Source organism: Rhinatrema bivittatum, chromosome 13 (genome assembly GCF_901001135.1).
Source record: "Rhinatrema bivittatum chromosome 13, aRhiBiv1.1, whole genome shotgun sequence".
Classification (NCBI taxonomy): Eukaryota; Metazoa; Chordata; class Amphibia; order Gymnophiona; family Rhinatrematidae; genus Rhinatrema; species Rhinatrema bivittatum.
The window spans coordinates 17,497,915-17,522,966 of record NC_042627.1 but is presented as its reverse complement, the minus strand read 5'-3'; the positions used below and the strand labels follow the sequence as shown (position 1 = coordinate 17,522,966).

Below are 25,052 nucleotides of genomic sequence, written 5' to 3'. Positions count from 1 at the left end.
GAAGGACTGGCTATATGATGGCATTAATTATATTCATATAGTGAGTGAAAAGGCAATTGCATCTTATTTAGATTTTTGATATATCTTGCATGCAGCACCTGCTATACTACCAATGGGCTTTGCAAGCCAGATTTGGGGGCGCCATTCGTTACATTGGGTATGGAAGAAACTTATGAAATAATGAAAGTGTCTCGTGAATGTACAACATTTTTTCCACTGCAAGGGAACTCAGATTTAGCTGTTTCCTTTATTGGAAAGCTCAGGGCATTATACAACTTCTGCATGTGTTGATGGAGGGGGAAGATTTATCATTTCAGATGATACAGACTATTTGATCTGAGTGTGTTCACATTTTTTTCTCTTACATGCATTGCATCATTATGTCCTTTCTTTACACAAAGAGGACTTGGGTATGACTACGGATGACAAAGTAAACACTGTTTTTTCACACAGAATGCAGAAAAATGTCTCTCTCCAGACTCCTCAAGGAATTGCAAAAGCTAGATCAGGATGTCTGGGTTGCTGCTCTCTGGGATCGGAGAACAGAGAGTAGTTTTACTTAACCTGTTTTAACATTGTGAGGAGTGTCTCTTCTAAAAGAAAATTGGTTCTTACCTACTAATTTTCGTTCCAGTAGTACTAAAGATCAGTCCAGAGAAGTGGGTTGTGTATCCCTACCAGCAGATGGAGTCAGAGAACCAAAACTTTGGGCACTGCCATATATACTAGAGTGCCACCTGCAGTCCCTCAGTATTGTCCTGTACCCAAGCCCATGAGAACAGAACTAAGAAGCGAGAGGTAGCTGAAACAAACTGGACTACCTCGTTGCTTGAGACAAAAACCAAATGAAAAACAACTGCGAACAACTGCTCCATCAAACCATACTTCAAAAAGGAGCTTTGTGAGAAAGTATAGGCAAACACTAGCCAACACAGTCTTTCGGAATCTGAAGGAAGGGGTGGGCCTCTGGATTGATCCTTAGTACTACTGAAACAAAAATTAGCAGGTAAGAACCAATTTTCTTTTCCCAGTACATACAGGATCAGTCCAGAGAAGTGGGATGTACCCAAGCCACCCTACACTGGGCGGGAACCCGAAAGACCCGCTCGCAGAACACTCTCACCGAAGGACAATTCATCAGTCGCTTTAACGTCCAATCGATAATGCTTAGTGAAAGTGTGAACAGAAGACCACACTGCTGCCCTACAAATCTCCTGAGGCGACAGGAGCTGACACTCTGCCCAGGAAGTAGCCTGGGCCCTAGTGGAATGTGCTCTAAAACCCGCAGGAATCGGCCGACCACAGGCAATGTACGCCAAGCAAACTGCTTCCTTGAGCCAACAAGATATGGTTGCCTTAGAAGCTTTATCCCCTTTCTTTGGGCCCCCAAAGAGAATGAACAAGTGATCAGAAGTAAGTGGTAATTTCCAGATGACGCAATAGGGCACGTCGTACATCCAACCGATAAGATCCCTGTTCTGGGCAGAGTCCCTGGACCAATGTGGAAATCCTGGAAGTTCCACGGTCTGGTTTACATGAAAGGTCAAAACCACCTTAGGAACGAAGGATGGAACCGTGCGCAAAGTCACGCGATCGTCGTGGATCTGCAGAAAAGGGTCCCGACACGACAACGCCTGCAATTTGGAAATCCGACGAGCCGAGCAAATGGCCACCAGAAACACTGTTTTCAAAGTCAGATCCTTCAGAGAAAACCTGCAGAGAGGCTCAAACGGTGCGCCACAGAGCACCCACAGAACCAAATTCAAGCTCCACTCCAGACACACCGGACGGGCGGACGTAAATGCTTGACCCCCTTAAGAAAACGTGCAATATCTGGGTGTGCTGCAAGCGAATAACCTAACCTGCCCCGCAATGCACCCAATGCCGCAACCTGCACCCGAAGGAAATTGAACTTAAACCCCTTAGCGAGACCCTGCTGCAGGAAGTCTAGAACTCGTGGAATATCAGCTGTCAAGGGATCACATTCTCGCTGACCACTCCATGACTCAAAAAGCTTCCAGACCCTCACCTAGGTCATGGAGGTGGCTAGACATCACACTTGGAGGAGAGTGGAAATGACCTGCTCAGAATAGCCCTTCAACCGTAAACGTCGCCTCTCAAAAGCCAGGCCGCGAGAGAGAAGTGATTCTCCCTATCCGAAAATATGGGTCCCTGATGGAGAAACACGGGAGATGAGCTAGCTGCACGAGATCCGCGAACCACGGATGACGTGGCCATTCCAGCACCATGAGAACCACCCGCCCTGGGCAGCTCTATTTGACAAAGGAGCCGACCTATGAGAGGCCAAGGTGGAAAGGCATACAGAAGGATTCCCGTGGGCCAGTGACACACCAGAGCATCGATGCCCACTGAGCCCTGCTCTTGTCGATGGCTGAAAAAGCATTCAGTCTTCCCATTCGCCCTGGATGCCATCAGATCCAATTGAGGAACTCCCCATCAAACTCAAATGTGGTTGCACGCCTCGGCAGATAGCTCCCACTCGCTTGGGTCGAGTTGTTGTCTGCTGAGAAAATCCACCTGCACCTTCTCCACCCCTGCGACATGAGAGGCGGCAATGCCCCCAAGATGATGCTCCGCCCAGGCGAACAGAGGTCGAGCCTCCAGCGCCACCACGGGACTTTGTGTCCCGCCTTGCCGGTTGATGTACGCCACTGTCGTCGCATTGTCGAAGAATACTCGAACCATTCTATCCTGAATCCAGGGTAAGAAGGCTTGAAGGGCCAGACACACTGCCCTTGTCTCGAGACAACTGATGGACCATGAGCCTTCCATCGCCGACCAGAGCCCTTGAGCAGACCTCTCTGCACACACTACTCCCCAACCCGAGAGGCTGGCATCTGTGGAAATCATCAGCCAATTCGACGTGTCCAAAGCCACCCCGCATTCCAGATTGGCACGAGAAAGCCACCACGACAGACTGGCTCTGGAAGCAACAGCATTGGCAGGTGGAATTGCTCCGATACTGGACTCCAACGAAACAAAAGCGCATGTTGTAACGACCGCAAGTGAGCGAATGCCCATGGTACCAAGTCCAAGGTGGAGGCCATGGATCCCAGGACCTGCAGATGATGCCACACCATGGGATTGCTTCTCCGGAGCAAGGAACGGACCTGGATCTGTAACTTCGTTACCCGGTCTAATGCTAGAAACACTCTCCCCTTCAAGGTATCGAACCGTGCTCCCAGATAAATCAGATCTTGGGTGGGCTCCAAATGACTCTTCTGGACATTGATCGCCCACCCCAGCAAATGCAACATGAACATCACCAAGCGAACCGACCGTTCGCAGTCTTCCCGAGACTTTGCGCGAATCAACCAGTCATCCAAGTATGGGGTGGACCAAGATCCCCTCCTTCCGGAGGAAGGCCGCTACCACCACTTTGACCTTAGTGAACATTCGAGAAGCTGTTGCAAGACCAAATGGGAGAGCTCGAAATTGGAAGTGTTGTCCCAGGACCTTGAAATGCAGAAACCTCTCTGGTGGCTCAACCAGATAGGAATATGAAGATATGCTTCCATGAGATCCAGTGACGCGAGGAATTCCCCCTTTCGAATCGCTGCCATCACCATCAGAAGAACAAATTCCGGGGAAAAACCTTCCGGATACTCCTCCCTCCAGGGAGATTCGGTTGAGGCCCCTTCTCTATCTCCCTGCCTGGGATTCTCCCCCACCGGAGCCAAGACCGGAGGGAGCTCCTCCTCTCGCGAGTCCAGGCCTGATGCGCCCGATTCTATCACGAGGGAGGAAGCCTCTAGGCCCGATGAGCCCTCCATTCCAGGTGCACAATCTGTGCATAAAAAAATCAGCATTCAGCATACTGCTGCGTGAGCTGCACACTCTGCAGGATGGCGACTTGGATCGGGGCCCCATGCGGTAAAGCGCACCACCATGCAGCAAGATGGGGGAGGGGCAGGCCCAATACCAGGCAACGCACACAGCTGCGATGCGGGAAAACCTCCAGGCCGGCCGGTAAGAAAAAATTATGCCCTGAAAAAAACAGCGCACAGTCGCTGGCAGGTAACCCGAAAATAGCGCGATCCCAGCCCAAACTCTGGCGCACCGCTGCAGCAACGATTAGAAAAGGCAGAAAGTTAAAACTCACCCCTGCCCTCCGAAGTCAGCCCAGAGCCCCGGGAGCTGAAGGGCAATAAAGCTGCCAGCCTCCCTGCACCATCTCAATCCCCCTGCACAGACTCCTTACCTCAAATCGAAAGCAGTTGGCAGCTCAACAAGTGAAATGTCTTTTTTTTTTTTTAAATAAAACTTTTTCTGATCCAAAAAGCTCTTGTAGGGATTGAAGGAGCAGCTGCAGCAGCCTGGGTGATGAATAGCCAGGAGCCCCTGGTTGTCGCCCACCGAACCTGGACGGACGAGACCCAGCCAGGGATATCTAATCCCCCGGTTACCCGGCTTCCACTAAGGGATGGCCCACGAAGGTGCCGAACACCTCAGGAAGGGACAGCAACGAAAAGAATTTCCAACAAACTAACTGAAAAAACTCAACTAAAGACTGCAGGAGTGTATCTCTGCTATCTGCTAGAGTCAGAGAAATACTGAGGGACTGCAGGTGGCACTCTATTATATATGGCAGTGCCCAAAGTTTTGGTTCTCTGACTCCATCTGCTGGTAGGGATACACAACCCACTTCTCTGGACTGATCCTGTACGTACTGGGAATAGTTATTTAGGGGAAATGCAATTTACATTTTTACAAAGACATTTGTCTTTAAGGCAAGCATTACCTCCTCTGAGATGTGTTTCAAATGCTCACAGGACAGAGGTACACTTACTCATGTTTTTAAGAACTGCTGGAGGCTTATTGTGTGGCATGAGTGAGTTTATGCCCCCCTATAATGTTCGTGTGAAGGTGAACTGGGGATGAGATGGGGGGGGATGGGTGTTGTATTGTTTGGTAATTTTATCTGTTACTATGGTTTAGATGTAAAAGAACAAGACTTCTGGCCCAATCATGCAAATGATAGCTGCTGGAGTTTGAGTTTAGGGTAGGGGAAGGGGAAGTAAATTATGAGAAGAAAGGAATCCTCTTGATTGCATTGCAGAATGGATGTTGTAGCTACTTAGAAATAAGGCTGCCAGTACTGTTATTGTTTACAGATGTGTCTTTGCAGTCTTGTTTTTCTTTTTCATGTGTTTGTTATTATCCTGTTATCATAATAAAGACATTTTAACATAAAAATATTACACTACTTTAATAATTGTTATTGACAAGAAGGGGGGGGGGGGGGCTGTCGTACCAGCCCACTTGGCAGTCCAAATGCCACAGATGTCTAGTACACAGGAAATTAGTAGGCTCACAGCCCCAAGAAGGGGACAGACCCCAGCTATCACTTCCTGCCCAGGCTCCAAAGGGAATCACGTATGACTCATGGTAAAAGAAATGTCATTGAATGGGCATAAAAATAGCTAAAAAATACATAAATAAGAATAATTTATAAATTTAGCAGTAAATCTCATAAAAGTGCTACCGTGATTTAGTGTTTCTCTAATCTGTTCTCATAAGAAACAATCAAAGAACAGTCTGACTAGCTGAGCAAGGAAGCCAGAGAGCTGCAGAACAGACCTGTTTCTGATGCAACCAAAATGATAAAGGAGATGAGCAGCTCCCCTATGAGGAAAGGCTAAAGAGGTTAGGGATGTTCAGCTTGGAGAAGAGAAGGGGGGATATGATAGAGGTCTATAAAATCATGAGAGGTCTAGAATGGGTAGATGTGAATCGGTTATTTACACTTTCAAATAATGGAAGAACTAGGGGGTCACTTCATGAAGTTAGCAAGTAGCACATTAAAAACTAAATGGAGAAAATTCTTTTTTCACTCAACGCACAATAAAGCTCTGGAATTTGTTGCCAGAGGATGTGGTTAGTGCAGTTAGTGTAGCTGGGTTTAAAAAAGGTTTGGATAAGTTCTTGGAGGAGAAGTCCATTAACTGCTATTAATCAAGTTGACTTAGGAAATAGCCACTGCTATTAATTGCATCCGTAGCATGGGATCTTCTGAGTGTTTGGGTACTTGCCAGGTACTTGTAGCCTGGATTGGCCACTGTTGGAAACAGGATGCTGGGCTTGATGGACCCTTGGTCTGACCCAGTATGGCTATTTCTTATGTACTTTTTAAATCTAATTTCATATAATGACCTTCTATTTTACAAAAATAAAACAGCAACATCTGTTGACCATTTCAATATAGTAAAATGTGCTAAAATATCAAATATTACTAAACAAGTTATATGGGGCTAAATCTGCTGTCAATTTCATCAAGTGCCTCATCTTCCATTTCTAGGGGCAGGATTAGATGACATTCTGCCTTACAATCTTAAAAAAAAAAATAGTAATGGCTCCAACCTACCAGTGCAGTACTCCTTGCTGGTTTGCTGAGGTACAACAATTCGCCTGTATACAATGGGCTCGGACTCCAGGATGTTCTCGTCATGCCGGTAGCGAGAGGGCTTCTCGTTTGGTGTACCCCTGGAGCGTGTGCCGCTTCGCCTCTCATAAGTTTCGATCTCTTCAAACACTGCTGCCTTGTCAAAAAGCGCCAGGTTCCCCTCAAAGTCAAAATCTGTGTCCAAGATTTCATCAATATCATCCCCGAAACACTCGTCATCTTTAGTCTTTATCTGCCCATTCTTAAGGCCACTCTTCTTTGGAGTTGCCTGGTTCGGATGGCGACTACTGGATGACCCTGAAAGAGAAAAAAAAAAAAAAAAAAGACTGCCAAAGTTAAGGACAGATTTCTTTTCTACCCTTTCATTCACTCACCTACACAACAGCATCGCTCACTTGTAAATCTTATCCAGTCTAAGAATAAACGCTTTACTTTTCAATTTACAGTATCTCTGGGCTCATTGGTGTCACTTAATCATCTCACGCTAAGAGCTATGGGGAGAACAAGCTCATTAAGATTAGAAAGAAGAGATGTTTAAAAGTTCATTTGGAGGGAACACTTCTTTCTATTGAGTGGAAATGAAGATTTTATTTTATTTATTTATTTAGTGCTTTTTTTATACCGACATTCATGATACAGATCATATCATATCATATCGGTTTACAAGGACAAGGGGGAAAAAACGTTAACATAAACATAAGGATAGCGAAAATTTACAATAAAACAGGGGTACTCGAACTGGGAAGCAGAGGAGCCAGTGGCAGAGGTAACTCGGAACTCAACAATAACAAATTGTAACCAAACTTTATTGGCACCTGTTAGAATGTACGATATCCTAGATTTACTAACCTTAGTCTATGTGCCTATTTGTAAACCGTTGCGATGGTATATAACTTAGCAACGGTATAGAAAAGTTTTTAAATAATAAATAAATATCGGTAATGGGGTGCATTGACTAGAGGGCCTTGGAGTGTGACTGTAGCTGGGGAGGTCCCAGATTAAGGGAAGGCTTGTTGAAGTAGCCAAGTCTTGAGTTTTTTTCTGAACGTCAGTAGACAGGGTTCTTTGTCTGAGGTCAGGGGGCATAGCATTCCAGATAGTTGTAGATTTTGCTAGTTCTGGTCACATCAGTAACCATTTCTCAAATGTAGGTTGGATGAGTTTCTAGAGAGCAATGGTAGTACTAGTTATTCAGATTTTGATAGATTCCAATCAGCAAGTTCTGATGTTGGGCTTTTGCTCATACCGCTTTCTTAGAGAATGGACACATTTTATATATATTTTTTTTTTTTTTTTTTTAATATGGAAGCTTAATCTGATGAATTTCTATAACGTTCTTCCCCTCATCCTTTGATGCCTCAAAGGACCAACAAAAATAGTGATTTACCTAGAGGTCATTATTAAATTATTAAATTATTTAAAACCCAACCCCTCCCTCCGCCAAGAAACTTGCCCAAAAATATTCAGGCAAAACCTGAAGACCTGGTTCTTCAAACACTCTTATACCTAATATACACACATACACTCTCACCCCCCCCCCCCGCAGACCTGGGTCTCCAATCCTAGCTCCTCAATTACTTCTACCCCTTATATTCACACAACCACTCTAACCCCACCCCCTACAACTCCTAACCTCTCCCCCTCCCCCCACCTATTTTCCACCTCCTTTTCACCCCCTCCCTCTACTCTAAACTACCTCTTCCCCCTCACCCCCCATAAAGTGAATTTATCAGAACTACATATTGTATATAAAAAAACTTCTATATAAAAAATTTGTTCCCAATCACGTGTATATTTACCTCCTTTAATTATGGATACCCTCCTATATATCAGAATCTCCCCCTCCCCACCCCTATATATCAGAATCTCCCCCTCCCCACCCCCGTTTAGATAACCTCTTTCATGTATCACACTTTTATAATTTTACTTATATAATCTAATCTGTTATTTGTATGCTCTAAATGTTCCTTATTTAATTATCTAATTACGCAAAAATTGTAAAGCCTGTTGCTCAGTTCTGTTATATGTAAACCGACGAGATGTTCCCAACGTTCGTCGGTATATAAAAGTTACTAAATAAATAAATAAATAAATAATCAACAACAAAAAAAAAAGTCCACAACAGTCTTTTTGGTGATCTAAGATGAGCTTGTGGTTTCAATCTATTTCCTTGTAGACAAAAATTCACATCAACAAAAACCATTGACATAGTTAACACTCTTGATGGCAAACTCAGCAGAAAATTTGATTATCTTTTCACCCAAGATATGTCTTTCTAAAACAGGCTTGAAGCACATTGGCAACACAGGAAGAACCAGCCCATACAAGTACTACTTGCTTCATGAAGTAATGGACAACCCTAGTTTGCAGGGCTAATAATTTGTTACCTTCTAAACCAGGAGTGGATAACTCTGATCCTTGAGAGCCGCACACTAGTCTGGTTTTCATTATATTCCTAATAAATATGCATGACAGATTTGCTTGTACTCCTCCTCAGTTGTATGCAAATCTATTTCATGAATATTTGTTAGGACAAATCAAAATGTATTAAAGTAGGCATTTGTTTCACCAATCTACACAGCATACTCTGCACTTTCATTGTGAAAATGTTTAACAAACAAGGTCCTCCAAAAACCCCAGATGATTCAAATACAGCTGCAGCTGATAGAAGGGTGCAAAAACCATGACCATAATCACACTAGTCCTACAAAAACTACACTGGTTACCAGTACGAGAGAGAACAACATTCAAATACTATCACTGATGTTCAAAGTGCTATGTGCAGATGGGCCTATATACATGCCTTCTAGACCACTAAAATCCTTATTCAGAGATCCTCAATGCTCCTCAAAAATAATCAAAAAGAATCAAAAAGAACAGCATCGTGCCCTCTAGAACGTCATCCTAAAAGAGCTCCAATAAATTCATAATTACTCTCATTTTAGGAAGCTAATAAAAGTCTTGTTCTTGTGTCTAGCCTTTAATGTCAAATCCAAAATGCAGAAAATTAAAGAGATTGTGGGACACTATTGGTGTTTTCTCAAATACCCTAAACATGTGGCTTCATAAAAACACTGCTGCATGTTAGTAAATTAATTCAGAAAATAAATATTTCCCACTATGTTGTTTGCAGAATGTAATATTTTGTTGAGCACCTTTATTGCTGAAATGAAATGCTTGTTGCTGCTATTTTCATGGTTGCCACTTTAAATTGTTATACACCATCTATATTTGTAAAGCTGCAAAATGGCCTTTGCAGATCTGCTGCTACTATTTATTTATTTATTTTATTTATTTAGTTTTCTATACCGATGTTCATCGGACATATCACACGGTTTACAGGGTAACAGAGGAGCCTATCGATGTAGACTTCTTGTTTTACATTGAAACATAACATTTTGGGTAAGCTTGTAGTATTTTACATTGAGCTTTGTAACATTTTTACATTGAACTTTGTAGCATTTTGTATTGGACATTACAGTAGTCAAGTTTGGAGAAAAGCAGAGCTTGGAGAACTGTTCTGTAGTCTTGGGCAGAGAGGAGTGGTTTGATTCTTTTGAGTATTTGCAATTTGTAGAATCCATCCTCTATTATTGATTTGATGTGATTTTTATTGTTGAGTTCATTGTCGATAACACCGAGATCTCTGGCTGATGTAGTTATTCTGTCGTCTTTTGCGGGTGCTGGTTTGTGGTCTTTGAGAGTTGTGATGGTCTTGTTGTTGATGTGAAGTATTTCAGTTTTGCTGTGGTTGAGGGACATTTGAGATAGTAGTTGTGTTATCTTCGGGAGGAGGTTGGCCCAGGTTTTTAGTGTGTTTGTGATAGTTTCTTTTATGGGGAGGAGAATCTGATCATCATCTGCACATAAGAAGATAAGAAGATAGGTTAGATTTAGCCCGGTTAGAAGTGTGCAGAGGGGGAGGATGTAGATGTTGAAGAGGGTGGAGGAGAGGGATGATCCTCAAAGTTTGTTTGTTAGGTATGATTGTTTGTTTGTTAGGTATGATTTGAACCATTTGAGAGTGGTGTTGCAAAGACCGATGTCACTTAGTCTGTTTAGTAAGGTTTCATGTTTGACAGTGTCAAAGGCGGCAGAGATGTCAAGAAGGATGAGGAGGTATGATTGGCCGAGGTCCAGGTCTCTTAGGATGTGGTCTGTGAGGGAGAGGAGGAGTGTTTCGGTGTTGAAGTGTTTTCTGAATCCATGTTGAGATGGGAATAGGATGTTGTAGTTTTTCAGATGTGCTGCGAGTTGACGGTTGACGATTTTTTCAAGGATCTTGGCGAGGAAGGGAAGGTTTGAGATGGGTCGGTAATTGGATGGGTCGTCTTTGTTGAGTTGTGTTCTTTTGAGGATTGGTTTGATGCTGGCACACTTGAGAAAGTCAGGGAAAGTGCCTTGTTCGAGTGATATATTAACTATGTCTGCTATGGGTTTGGCTATGGTGTTTGGGATTTGCTTTAGGAGTTTTATAGGAATGGGGTCGATGGGGTGGGCAGCTGGGTTTAGTTTTTGAATTATTGATTCTACTTCGGTTGATGCAACTGTTTCAAATTGACTCCATGATAGTGTGGAGAGAAGTGCTATGTTGGGTGCAGGCTGGTTGGTGTGCGGAATGGTGGCGATTATTTTAGTAATTTTGTCGTTGAAGTAGTTGGCGAGTTCATCACAGTTTCTGGTGGAGTCTTCTTGATGAGGTGTGTCGGTGGTAGGTTGTATCAGGTCTGAGACGTATGCAAATAAGGAATGATGAAGTGTAAACCACTTTGGGTGAATTTTGTATTAAAAAAAGATGGGTTATAAATCTAAATAAAAGAACAATTACAGAACTAGTCCAAAATTAAGAATAGAAAGACTTGACTGCATAAGTCTTGTTGTATTTGATATGTCTGTAAAAAATTGATTGTTCACTCCATTATTTTTTGCAATGAAGTTGTGACTTGCTCAGAGGCTATGGTGGTCAGTGTGTACTAGAGATGTGAATCGGAACCAGAATCGGTTCGGATTTCAGTTCCGATTCACATCTCTATAGATGTGAATCGGAACCAGAATCGGTTTGGATTTCAGTTCCGATTCACATCTCTAGTGTGTACCATAAAATAAAATAAATATTCCCTTGACTCAATACTTGGTAGAAGCCCTTTTTGCAGCAACAGCAGCCACGAGTCGTTTAGGGTAAGTGTTGGCCAGCCTTGCACAACAGAATGGTGCAGTTTTTGCCCATTCTTTTTGGCAGAAAAGCTCAGGCTCTTTATTTATTGTCCAACTATAGTGAACCTGCCATCTTTCAAGTTGATAGAAATCATCTGTGGACTGCAGTCTTCAGTCCTGTCAAAGATTTTCTATTGGATTCAGGTCTGGGCCATAAGAGGACATTCACTTTCTTTATGCTGAGCCAGTCCACTGTTGCTTAGGATCGGTGCCCTGCTGAAAGGTGAATCTTCTCCCAAGTCCCAAGTCTGTGGCAGAATGGAACAGGTTTTCTTTCAGGATCTGCCTGTACGTTATACCGTCTATCTTAACAAGCCTCCCTGTCCTCGCTGTTGCAGACGCCCCACAGCATAATGCTGTCACCACCATGCATTACTACAGGGATAATGTTAGCAGAGAGATGCACTGTGTTTTATACCACACATATTGCTTAACACTGAGACCAAAAAGTTCCACTTTGACCTCATTAAACCACAAAACCCTCTCCCTTGTATGTGGTATACCTTAAATGTTTCTTTGCAAACTCTATGTGGCTTCCTTCTTGCCATCCTTCCATACAGGCCATGTCTGTGGAGTAATCTTGAAATTGTTGAACGGTCACTATTTTCCCCAGTCTGCCAGAGTCCTCTGCAGTCCTTTTACAGAAATCTAGGCCTCACAGTGACCCTTCCACAGCAGTTTCCTTAATCCACAGCTATGGACTTTACAGGGATAGTCAGATTGTGACCATGCCAGTGATGTACCTGACAGTGCCCTAAAGGACATTCAAACACACAAATGTTCTTATGAACCTCCTCCAATGTTTTCTTTCAGCGGCAAATTGTTCACGGCATACAACAGAAACAGCTCGATTCTTCATCCAAGAGTATTCAAATCAGCTCAACTACTGTGAATGGACACAGGTGGGCCTTAGTAAACCGATTATAGGCTTTGGTAATGCAATCTTTTAAACCAGAGCTAATTTGGGTTTTCTATGACAAAATGCAAAGACTTATGCAATTAAGACCTTTATTCTTAATCACTTTCTGAATATTTCTATAATTGTTCTCTCACTATGAACGTGTAGAGAATGTTATCTGGATCAGTGAAACAAACTCCTATTTTAATGCATTTTTATTTGTAAGTTTTAGACAGCTAAATGTGAAAAATGTAGAAGGATTATGAAGACTTTTACAGGGCATTGTATATGGAATTAATATGGCAAAACATACTTCTTTGCTCAAGATGTTTTTCCAGATAAAAACAGTATGTTTCTTATTTGAATTTATTACCCGCCTTTTTGAATACATTCAAATTAAGCCACATGCAAAATATGAACATAAAATGTCACAAAATCACTGCTTGCCATATAAAACCTTTAAAGCACGGCTACTGAATGCTGAGGAAGTTTTTCTACAACTGAATGCAACTATTAGTTATAGTAGTAATAATTATCATTAAAGCACTGTCAGAATTCAGTCCATGGGGTAGATATATACAGATATAAACATTAATACAGCACAAGAGGAATGGAAGTCAAAAGGTGCAATCAGGGGAGGCCAGCGTTTATTCCTGGGAATAAGGAGGTGCCAGGCACCTCCTAGTGACTCGGAGATGGGATGCTAGGCTAATGGACCCTTGGTCTAATCCAGCCTGACATCTTACGTAGTACTAGATCTTCAACGACAGAACATCCTGCATTGCTTTCTCCTAGGGAATCTGCCTTTTTTTTTTTTTTTTTTTTTTTAATAGCTTTTCATGGAAAACAAGCTTTAACTAGACTATTAATAGGGACCTTCATTTTTGGTTTTATTATTTTAATTTTTCCTGGGAATTTATCAAGGTTTATTATGACAAAAACAAAAATAGAAGAAAGTCAGTGGAAAAAAAAAAAGTTACTCATTTTTCTGGGTAAATATTTGAGTTTATTTTGCTGGACAGAAGCCAAGACAGTAAAACAAAATTAAGCAGACTCTCCAACTCAGCAGCATCCCCCCCCCCCCCCCCCCTATCCTCTGCCTAGCATGTGCCTCTTTATCCTTGCCCCCACCAGGAATCCTCCTCTCCCTCCACCCAAACAGCAGCATCATTCATCCTTAGGGGTGGTGGCTATGAGCTCCTTCCCCCGCATCATACTTGCTGTGGCTCCCGCGCTCTGCAGCACTACACGTCTGCTTTTGTGTGGGACTAGGGAGCCTGCTGGGCAGTGCTTCTGGTGGCGTGGGAAGGAAGAGGGGTTCACTTCAAACACTGCACTGGCAGCACCAACAGCAGGCGCTTTAGCTGCTTAGTGGTGGGGGGCTTAAAATTCAGCACCGAGGACACTGGAGGGGCAAGCACTTTCCCTGCTGGGAGGCGGAACTTAAAACGCAGCACCCTCTGCCTGCTCTGGCTTCCAGCACTGGTGAGAGGCCTTGAAGTGCTGCATCTGCAGCTCTGGAGTTGTTCTTAAACCAGCCTACAATTAACATGAAAATCAGTTTAAACCAATTTTCAATGCGTCAATGCGTATCTGCAGTCATTGAATTTTGCTGTTTCAACCAAAATAGGTACCGGTTTGTTATCTACCCTTTGGACCAAGGATTCTTCTATTTATACTAAGCAGCATATGGACTGCTTAAAACAATTGCGATGCAATTAAAAACGAAACACTTGGAGGTCTCGGCTTTCGCGAATGACAAAGATCAGTTAACACCAGCAGCTACTTCTAACCCAGCTGTCTACTGCCACCTTTCACATCCGGTCACAAAGGTGACATGGAACATACCGCATTCCCTTTCCCCGGTCTTCTGCAATCTGCTGTTCACTAGAAACAGAGCACTGAAAATAACTAGGCTTTGATCGCCATGTGCCAATTCCAGGGAGACAAGGGACCGACCAAAACGAATGGCACAGTAAATGCTAGCAAGCTGCAACTCAGCATTTCTTTTCTCTCTCTTTTTCAATTCATTACACGCAGCTTTGAATATGAAATTAACTTAAAGCAGTTTACAGCAGAATTAAAAGTAATAGAAGATGAGCGAAAGGCCATTTGCAGCTTTACAAATACATAATATAAACAATTTAAACATTTCAATTTCACATTAAAATGGTGCTTAACAAATACTGACTAAACACTGCATTAAAGCAACAAGATGATCAATGGCTTGTCCATACCACAGAGGTCGCTCCCAAATATGTTGAAAAATCAACAAACTGGGAGGCCAATGTACCTTTTTGTCTGCATTTCGGTGCATATTCTGTGCACAAAATTTACTCCCGATGCAGCGAGGAGTTTTGCACACAGAAAATGCACACCTTAATCAGGAATGCTGTTTTAGCACCCTCACATGGAAATCCCATGCACCTGACATTAAGTAGTATCCCCTGCTGCAGAGAGACTGCATCGGGTCAGTGTACATTTTTAACACTGGAAATTTAACTCTAGGTCAGAGCTACAGGCACTTAAAAAACCCCTAAAAAAAAGGGAAAAAGATTTTTTTAAATCTTTAAAAATGTCCGAAGAAAAAGTACAGACTTATCCAAATAAGTAGCGGCCAGACAGCCAGATAAGTCAATACTTATCCATCTATCTGGCACAGGTCACCACTACTTCGCTGGATAAACTACTCATCTAAGTAGCGGTGACCCACGCCAGACAGATGGATAAGTATTGACTTATCCGGCTACCTGGTAGCTGCTTTCCACTACCAAATAGACAGATAAATCGATATTTAACTGGCTAAGTGGTAGCCACAACTGTCACAGATGGCTCCCCCCCCCTCTCTTCCTGAGTTAAAATGTGCATTTGACTTATGCACAAGTTTTTGCACAATTTTTAAACTCCTGATGCATTTGCATAACATTAGCTTACTGCACAGAGTTTAAAAAAAAAAAAAAAAGTAACCTGAGTGTTAAAAATGTGCGCTGGAAAATCAGTGCAGTTTTTGTTTTTTCTAATGCTCAGCTTATTGCATCAGCCTGTGGGATTGTGGAGGGCATCGCTTCAATCCAGTCTGAATGTAGATCTTGATACCAAGATTGAAATAGTGCTGATATGTGCTAATGGCTGTTACTGGGTACTAAAACACTTGGCCATGGTCCTAGCAAACTCTCCAGCACCTATCCTCACTTTCTCAAAGCTGCCAGTCTCTCTGTAACTCTGTTTTCTATTCTAGACAAAAAAAAAAAAACCACACTAGATAAAACACTAAGAGGCCAATGTACTAAATTGTGATAACAGTGCATGTTATTGGCATGCAAATTACTTTGATGATAATTTTGAGTGAGATAATGTCTATTGCAAAACCTTAACTATGCCTCCTTGAGGCTTAGTTAAGCTTCTTGTGGTACTGGCCCTGCATTCACACATTTCAATATGCCGATTTACACAATTATGCAGCTCATTGCTTAGTTTTGCACAGATGTTCACAATATCCAAACAGCATGTGGTAAAACCACAAGCACTTGCAAATGAGATAGCACATGGTATTTGTCATTTTACTGTGCAGTTAAGGTGTTTGCGAACTTCGGTTCACTTCCTCGCATCAGCCTCTGAGGGAGAGAAGTAAGAATAGTTGGACACGGGAGCGAGCATGAAAGCAAGGAAAAGAATGAGAAAAACCGAAAGAATGAGAAAGAGGTGAGGACAAAGCACCAAAGAGGAAAGGAGAAAAAAAAGCATGCTAAAATAACACAAAGTGCCCTAAAAAACTCCTCCATCTCTCTTTTTTTTTTTTTTCAATGAAGGAAATCTGTCAGCACTCTCTGGATCTGTCAGGGTTCCTGTCTGTGTGTGTTCAGCTTATTAAGCAGAGCTGGGCTTGGCGCCCCACCAAACTGGCAGCCCGCCACAGTATGAGAGCCGCCTCCCTTGGAAAGAGTAAACAGTACTTCCCAGATTTCTTTACCTTTCAGTTAGGACGGCAAAGCAAGTGCACGGTCTCAGGAGAGCTGCTGGCAAGCTTCCTGCGGGATTGCCTTTCAGGACTTTTACTGCCAACCCTTAGCGTGAGTGACTGCAGGGCCAGCACGGCACGGAATCCATTGTTGTGCAAGTTACATTACTATTTGTTGTTTATTGGTTTCTGTCACACAAGTATTGTAAAAGGAGAACTTTGTTCCTGACTTAACACGCTAAGGGATATCTTAGAGGTCAAGAGAAACTGCTGTGCTTTTCTTCAGCTTAAGGTTTGGGTTGGGTTTTTTTAAACACACTGTAAAAGCGTCATCGCTTCCAACACAGAGAATTTTGAACATGTGAAAAGGGCAGGTCATAAAGCATCACAACCCAAAGTCAAATTTCAGACTTCCAGGGTTAGAGGTTCTCAAATATTTTAGGAATATTCTTTGACAATATTCAAAACTCAAGGCACTCCAAGCACAGCAAAAAAAATGAGTTAAAAAAAGTATTTAACATTAATAATATCCAATCTATTTAATATTGACAATATCCAAGTTAGTAAAACAACTAAACATTGTACTATTAAAACTGAATATGAATGGGCCAAGCAGACCCTCAACTCCACATTTGTATATCACAAGCAAGTGTATGTACAAAAAACATATGTTAGAAAAATCCCAGGCACCAGATCCCCTGGGTGTCTAAAATTTGGCACTCAGTGCCTGCATCTGGGCATGAGAGCAACTGCTGAACCTGGAAAAGAAAAGGGCTGTTGCCACCGGGGATGACTTCTGTCTCTGACTCCCGAAGAAGGGGATAGAAGGAAAGGAGGAGGAGGAGAAAGGAAAGGGAAAGACGACAAAAAGTTAAAATACAAAGAAACAAAAGTTGAAAAGAAACAAAAAACAGAGTACCAAAGGAAAAATATTTAAAGAAAAAAAAAAAAAAAAAGTCAGACTTGTTTCCCCCAGTTCTAAAAATGTGGGCTTCTACCCCTTGTATGCGTGTGTGCATCTATACGGATAACAGAATTACAGAGAGTCACAGATACACACCAGATACTCAAAGAACTCATCCTCCGCACCAACCCTTCCTAAGTGTGTCAACAGAAAATGTTATAAAAATGCAATAGAGTCTTTGCAGATAAATGTATCTAAAATACTTGCACCTAATTTTTTGGCCAATAATTGCCTCTCAAGGGCAAGTATCACAATACTAAATATGCATGTACTCCAATATAAATGCAACTATACCTCATAGTATGGAATACCCTATTCACACTATATAAAACAATTGTTTTGTCTGCATATATAGAATTATCCTTATTTTCTGAGGCAGCCGGACGCTATAATTTAATGCTAAAAACATGTGGGGAGTGCTTCAGACAGTTTTCTCAGACAAATGTGCTCCTCTAACTAATTGCGTGTGCTGTGGATCAGTCAGAGTGCAGTGCTGTTTAAAAAAAAAATAAAAAAATGAACGCTAAGTTTTTAATGCTTTTAACTACCATGCAAAAAAAGTTTACTTTAAATGTAATATGCACTGCATCCAGTATTTAAAAGTTAGTGTTTAATAAAGTGCAGTAAAATGAGAGTAAAGTAAAAATGTCAACAGCAGTTAACATTACTACCATTTTAACTTCAGCAGTTTGAGATGAAAGTTAAAAATAACTCGCTAACCATGGAATTACAAAAAAATGAGAGGCTCTCTAATCCGGGTGCCCCTGCAGCAGAACGCTGGACCAGTCAGGCTCCCAACACTAGCCTCCCCACTCCCAAACATATCCCATATTCAGTGCACCCACTGAACCCCTCAACCCACCGATGCACCCCACTGGGGCAAACCCACTAGAACACCCTCTAATACCACCAACCTATTAACATACCTCCCCTAACCCCCCCCCTCAAACCAAGTAACATATTCCACTAACCCCCAAATCCAGTAATAAGCCCACTGATCTCTTCAATCCTATAATGTACCCCATGGACACCCCAAACCCAGTAATGTATCCCACTGAGCCCCCAAACCCACTTCACTAATGACCCCCACTTGTAACATATCCTTTAATGTCCTAAATCCTGAAACTCACTATCACACCTCACTGACCCCCAAACCCAGAAATATACCCAATTGAGCCCTATCTCAGTAACACATCCCACTGATCATCCCCCCAACCCAACATATTCCACCAACTCCCTCAACCCAATAACAAACCAAACCTTCCTCCCTTTCCTTCCTGCCCTCTGGCATGAGGAGAGGATCACTTCTTAGCTTTGTGCGCCTTCTGAATGCACCGGGCCCTGTAATCTCATGGGACCCGCTGGCTCTCATGTTCTGACGTTAGACTGAAGCCAGCAGAATGAGACACATACAGTAGGTAAAAACTGCTGCTCTCCTGCTGGTGGAAGGGAATAGAGGGGAGGATCATGCTAAATTCTGTTGCCATGAAGATTGAGCAAATTTATAAGTACAACAAAAAGGTAGAGCTTGAGAAGTACTGCTTTAGTGGGTTGCAGGCATCAAGAGGGTATGGGCTGGGAGACATTAAGGGACTATGGGGCTTAGTTAGTGGGGGTCCTAGATTCAGGCCTTCCAGGGCACATGGGTTCCTTACTCAGAGCCCTAGGACCAGGGGTCACAGGTAAGGGGAACTCAATCAAGGTGTGTGGGTGGCTGATAGTTAGCTCTATTGAATACATATACACATACTGATGTATATATTTGCTTTAAATGGAAGTTAAAACTTTACTTCACACAAAAGGATGAAGTAAAAAAAAAAAATCAGTGCTAAAAAGATGTAAAAAAGTGAGCTAATTTTTAGCACATTTTGCTGCATTGGAAGTAATTCCATATGTAGGTTATTACCATACATTTGCATAAAGTATGCCAAAATCAGCTCACTTCTTTTACTTCCCATTTTCTGTGCCAAAAACTTTACTATATGGAAAGTAATTTTGCTGCAGAAAAAAAATGCATTAGCCTAGGGCATCTATTACCTCAGCCCCTTAGATAACCAAATTTATATTGTCCTAGGTGGGGTTGGAGAAATAAAATGCTCAAGAGGAAATCAGGCACGGACTTGTTTTAAAAATAAACACCCATAAGAATTCCCATACAAAGACTGCCAGGCCTCACCCTTTACCAAAAAAACTCTCCAGTGTTAGCAAAAGAGATGCATAGCCTCAAACTACAAAAACTCTGATTTAAAAGGTTTGCAGCAAAAAAAAAAAAAGTTATTTGTCCACTGAAAAACTTAAAATGAGCCCTAAACTTGATCCCTAAGCTTCAGGTAAAAGGCACAAGTCCGTCAGCTTCCAGTCTGGAAATAATGCACCTTCTGCCAACTCTGAAGGGAAAATAAAGTCATGTAAACCCCAAATAATGCAGAAAGGGCTGTGGGACCTTTGCCCACTGCTTCCATTTTGCACTTTCAGACAGAAGTTGCATTGCTTTTATTAGAGCAGGGCTTTTACTTGCACAAATTTCTCCGTGGATTTTCACGCCCTGAAGTGGCAGGAAATTAAGTTCTGGAGTAAAAGATGCACTGTTTCAAAGCCGTGGGTCAAACGGATGGCCTTGACCCAGTGCTTCTAAGAGCTCCACTCACTTCATTAGGACAGGGAAGAGGCAGCACAGTCGCCTGCTGACTGCACACGCCATTGCAACAGATCACAGGGATGGGGGTGGGAAGCTGTGACAGACAGCAAGTTTGCAGGCTCCTTGCACTTCTGTTCCAATTTGCTTCCAATAATTTATTGTGATTTTTTCTTGACCGACCGTCATCAGAGATATCATGCCGGTTTACATGTAACAGGGGGGAAAACAAAGAAGGAAGGGAGCAGTTACAAAAAACAGGGTAATGGAGAACCGGGAGGTGCAGAGGGAGTGCACGTAGGAAAGAAAGCATAAAGTTTGAAGGCGATATAGCAGAATTATATACAAATTCAAGCGTACGGCTTGAACGTGATAACGCAAACTTAGATACAGAAGATGAGTCCCAAGCATTTAAATTGGGATGCAAATATCCAATCGCGTGTATAATGTGTGGACAGGAAAATTAAACTATAAATTTCACAAAGTTCGGAATCTGCGAGGCATCACAGGATGTAGAGGCATTGCTTTATATACAGGCGAATATATCTAGTTTGAAAGGGTGGAGAAAGGGGAGTGGGCAGGAGGAATCTCCATGGAAAGAAGGGGGTTGAGAGGAAGATGTAAGGAGGTGTTAAAGGTAGGCTTGTTTAAAGAGCTATATTCATAATAATGAATATGCAGTGTCTGCTTCCAGCACAGCCAAGGCACCGCAGGTGAGATGCTCTGTACCCCCTAGTTCCTTGTTGCACTTTAGGACTGCAGCTAGCTGTATGGGTGTCAGATACTCCCTACACTGCAATTCATGCAGACAATGATATGGGAAGTTAACTTCCATCATTATAAGGGTACAAAGAATTACTGTTATTCTGAAAGCCAGGTCAGGATAATCTCTCTTCAAGCTGTTTAGAAATGGAATACAATGCAGGGAAGTGTTAACAATTTTTATCTGTATGCACTTTTGACATTTCTAGAGACTTTGTCAGGCATGGTAGAACAGAAATTGCTTCATGACGGCAAGCAGTAGCAGTGCCGATACCTAGGTTGCAGCAACAGGGTTGGACCATGCTGAGCTAGCTCCTGAAGAGCCCCTTCATTGCTTCATTTTGCATCTCTCCATTGAGCCATGCTTCTATCCAGAATGCAATGTGACATACCATGCCTTGTACGGAAGCTTAACATTACTGAAGCACGAAGCCTGTGGCCAGTCAGAACACACTGGAAAAAGACACAATATGATCACAGAAGGCTTTTGTCCAGGAGCTAAGCTGCCGTAGCAGTATGAGCATTTGGCTTTGGAAGATGACAAGGGATGAGGTTTTTCCAGTATTTATTAAGAGTGAACACTTACCCTAAGAACATGCCATACTGGGTCAGACCAAGGGTCCATCAAGCCCAGCATCCTGTTTCCAACAGTGGCCAATCCAGGCCATAAGAACCTGGCAAGTACCCAAAAACCAAGTCTATTCCATGTTACGGTTGCTAGTAATAGCAGTGGCTATTTTTAAGTCAACTTAATTAATAGTAGGTAATGGACTTCTCCTCCAAGAACTTATCCAATCCTTTTTTAAACACAGCTATACTAACTGCACTAACCACATCCTCTGGCAACAAATTCCAGAGTTTAATTGTGCGTTGAGTAAAAAAGAACTTTCTCCGATTACTTTTAAATGTGCCCCATGCTAACTTCATGGAGTGCCCCCTAGTCTATTATCCGAAAGAGTAAATAACCGATTCACATCTACCTGTTCTAGACCTCTCATGATTTTAAACACCTCTATTTTATCCCCCCCTCAGCCGTCTCTTCTCCAAGCTGAAATGTCCTAACCTCTTTAGTCTTTCCTCATATGGGAGCTGTTCCATTCCCCTTTATCATTTTGGTAGCCCTTCTCTGTACCTTCTCCATCACAATTATATCTTTTTTGAGATGTGGCGACCAGAATTGAACACAGTATTCAAGGTGCGTTCTCACCATGGAGCGATACAGAGGCATTATGACATTTTCCGTTTTATTCACCATTCCTTTTCTAATAATTCCCAACATTCTGTTTGCTTTTTTGACTGCCGCAGCACACTGTACCGACTATTTCAATGTGTTATCCACTATGACGCCTAGATCTCTTTCTTGGGTTGTAGCACCTAATATGGAACCCAACATTGTGTAATTATAGCATGGGTTATTTTTCACTATATGCATCACCTTGCACTTATCCACATTAAATTTCATCTGCCATTTGGATGCCCAATTTTTCAGTCTCACAAGTTCTTCCTGCAATTTATCACAATCTGCTTGTGATTTAATTACTCTGAACAATTTTGTGTCATCTGCAAATTTGATTATCTCACTCGTCGTATTTCCTTCCAGATCATTTATAAATATATTGAAAAGTAAGGGTCCCAATACAGATCCCTGAGGCACTCCACTGCCCACTCCCTTCCACTGAGAAAATTATCCATTTAATCCAACTATCTGTTTCCTGTCTTTTAGCCAGTTTGCAATCCACGAAAGCACATTGCCACCTATCCCATGACTTTTTACTTTTCCTAGAAGCCTTTCATGAGGAACTTTGTCAAATGCCTTCTGAAAATCCAAGTACACTACATCTACCGGTTCACCTTTAGCCACATGTTTATTAACTCCTTCAAAAAAGTGAAGCAGATTTATGAGGCAAGACTTGCCTTGGGTAAAGCCATGCTGACTTTGTTCCATTAAACCATGTCTTTCTATATGTTCTGTGATTTTGATGTTTAGAACACTTTCCACTATTTTTCCTGGCACTGAAGTCAGGCTAACCGGTCTGTAGTTTCCTGGATCGCCCCTGCAGCCCTTTTTAAATATTGGGGTTACATTAGCTATCCTCCAGTCTTCAGGTACAATGGATGATTTTAATGATAGGTTACAAATTTTTACTAATAGGTCTGAAATTTCATTTTTTAGTTCCTTCAGAACTCTGGGGTGTATACCATCCGGTCCAGGTGATTTACTACTCTTCAGTTTGTCAATCAGGTCTACCACATCTTCTAGGTTCACCGTGATTTGATTCAGTCCATCTGAATCATTACCCATGAAAACCTTCTCCAGTACGGGTATCTCCCCAACATCCTCTTCAGTAAACACTGAAGCAAAGAAATCATTTAATCTTTCCGTGATGGCCTTATCTTCTCTAAGTGCCCCTTTAACCCCTTGATCATCTAATGGTCCAACTGACTCCCTCACAGGTTCTCTGCTTCGGATATATTTAAAAAGTTTTTACTGTGAGTTTTTGCCTCTAAGGCCAACTTCTTTTCAAATTCTCTCTTAGCCTGTCTTATCAATGTCTTACATTTAACTTGCCAACATTTATGCCTTATCCTATTTTCTTCTGTTGGATCCTTCTTCCAATTTTTGAATGAAGATCTTCTGGCTAAAATAGCTTCTTTCACCTCCCCTTTTAACCATGCCGGTAATCGTTTTGCTTTCTTTCCACCTTTCTTAATGTGTGGAATACATCTGGACTGTGCTTCTAGAATGGTATTTTTTAACCATGACCACGCCTCTTGCACACTTTTTACTTTTGTAGCTGCTCCTTTCAGTTTTTTTCTAACAATTTTTCTCATTTTATCAAAGTTTACCTTTTGAAAGTTTAGCACGAGAGCCGTGGATTTGCATACTGCTCCTCTTCCAGTCATTAATTCAAATTTGATCATATTATGATCACTATTGCCAAGCGGCAACCCTTGAAACAAACAAATGGCATTTTGTGTGCTGAATTCCATATGAGTTGGTGGGGGGTTTAATTTGCCATGAACTGTTAAAATGTTGATATTTTCTAGCAGTTTTTCCAGGAACAGGATTTAATTTCTTGTCTTTTTAAACACAACTATGCCAAAAGACCTTATTATATGATTCCCATTTTTACCCTTTTATCTCAGAATTTCTTTTTTTTTTTTTTGCTTTTTATCAGCATACTAAAATGTTTGTTTTGTACTCTATGATTTCACTAGCAGGACAATGTCTACTGGTTCTGTGTTTTAGTAATTCTTGTGGCCAGGGGGCTTGCTCTGTGACTCGTGCTTTTTCTCCTGTTTAAAAGTAAAATCCAACGGCTTTAAAAAAAAAAAAAAAAAGGTGTCTAAATAGGTGTCAGTAAACAATACTTGGAGAAAAAGATTCTTTCAGATTTTCAATTCCCATTTTGCCAATCAAGAGAGTCATTGTTTATACTGTATGATGAAAGCAGTACCCGTGTCACAATGCCGGTATCTGGTATATTCCCACCTATGAGCACACACTATTCAGGATAAGGAAGTCAAAATATCACTCTCTGGTTAACCCAAATATCCAGAGAATAGAAACATGTACAACAAGGTATTTTTGCACATCAATTCATATATGTACATGCACATGAACTGTAACCCGCACTTCAAGAGCTGGACATGTGTATGGTGACGGGTGACAAATGGGGAAAGTACTGGCAGATATGAGAAAAATAAGAAGTTTCACACAGTGATAATGAAGTCTACGTTCCAAAACACAAATGCATACAGAGATTAAAAAAATAATAATTACCCCAAACAAGATACCCACGGACCCCCTGAAGTACTGAAAATGTCGCGTTAACCGATCCCTATAACACATACGTTATTAGGAACACAAACAGGGAGACGAGGTGATCTTATAACCATAGTTTTCCTCCTTTGGAAAGAAGGCCGGCTGGCATGTGGGTCGGCCTGACTTCTTAGTGACAGCGCTTTGCATTGCCAGGGAGGAAACCTGGGTCTGATTCACAAGTATGGCTTCTGCTGATCAGGCGGAAAGGGGCCGGAGAGACTGGGAATCCCAGCTTTGGCACAGCAGTGATACCGATAGGTGGGACTCGGAGTACATCACAAGTTCCTGAGGGAGCTGCTATCTGTGGCCTTCCTATCGAAGACCGTTGCTGCGATGGCTGGGCTAAAGAGGGAAGAGGATGGAAGAATAAA

The 25,052-nt window shown here is 42.1% G+C and overlaps 1 protein-coding gene across 2 annotated transcripts in view; it reads right to left on the bottom strand.

The window, feature by feature from the left end:
* The window catches only part of EDC3 (enhancer of mRNA decapping 3), a 93,140-nt gene that overhangs the window by 43,319 nt on the left and 24,769 nt on the right, over positions 1–25,052 (bottom strand). For both annotated transcript variants that reach the window (XM_029574484.1, XM_029574485.1), the window contains exon 4: positions 6,386–6,721. In XM_029574484.1, the coding sequence (XP_029430344.1) occupies positions 6,386–6,721 (336 nt within the window). The remainder of the gene's footprint in view (positions 1–6,385; positions 6,722–25,052) is intronic.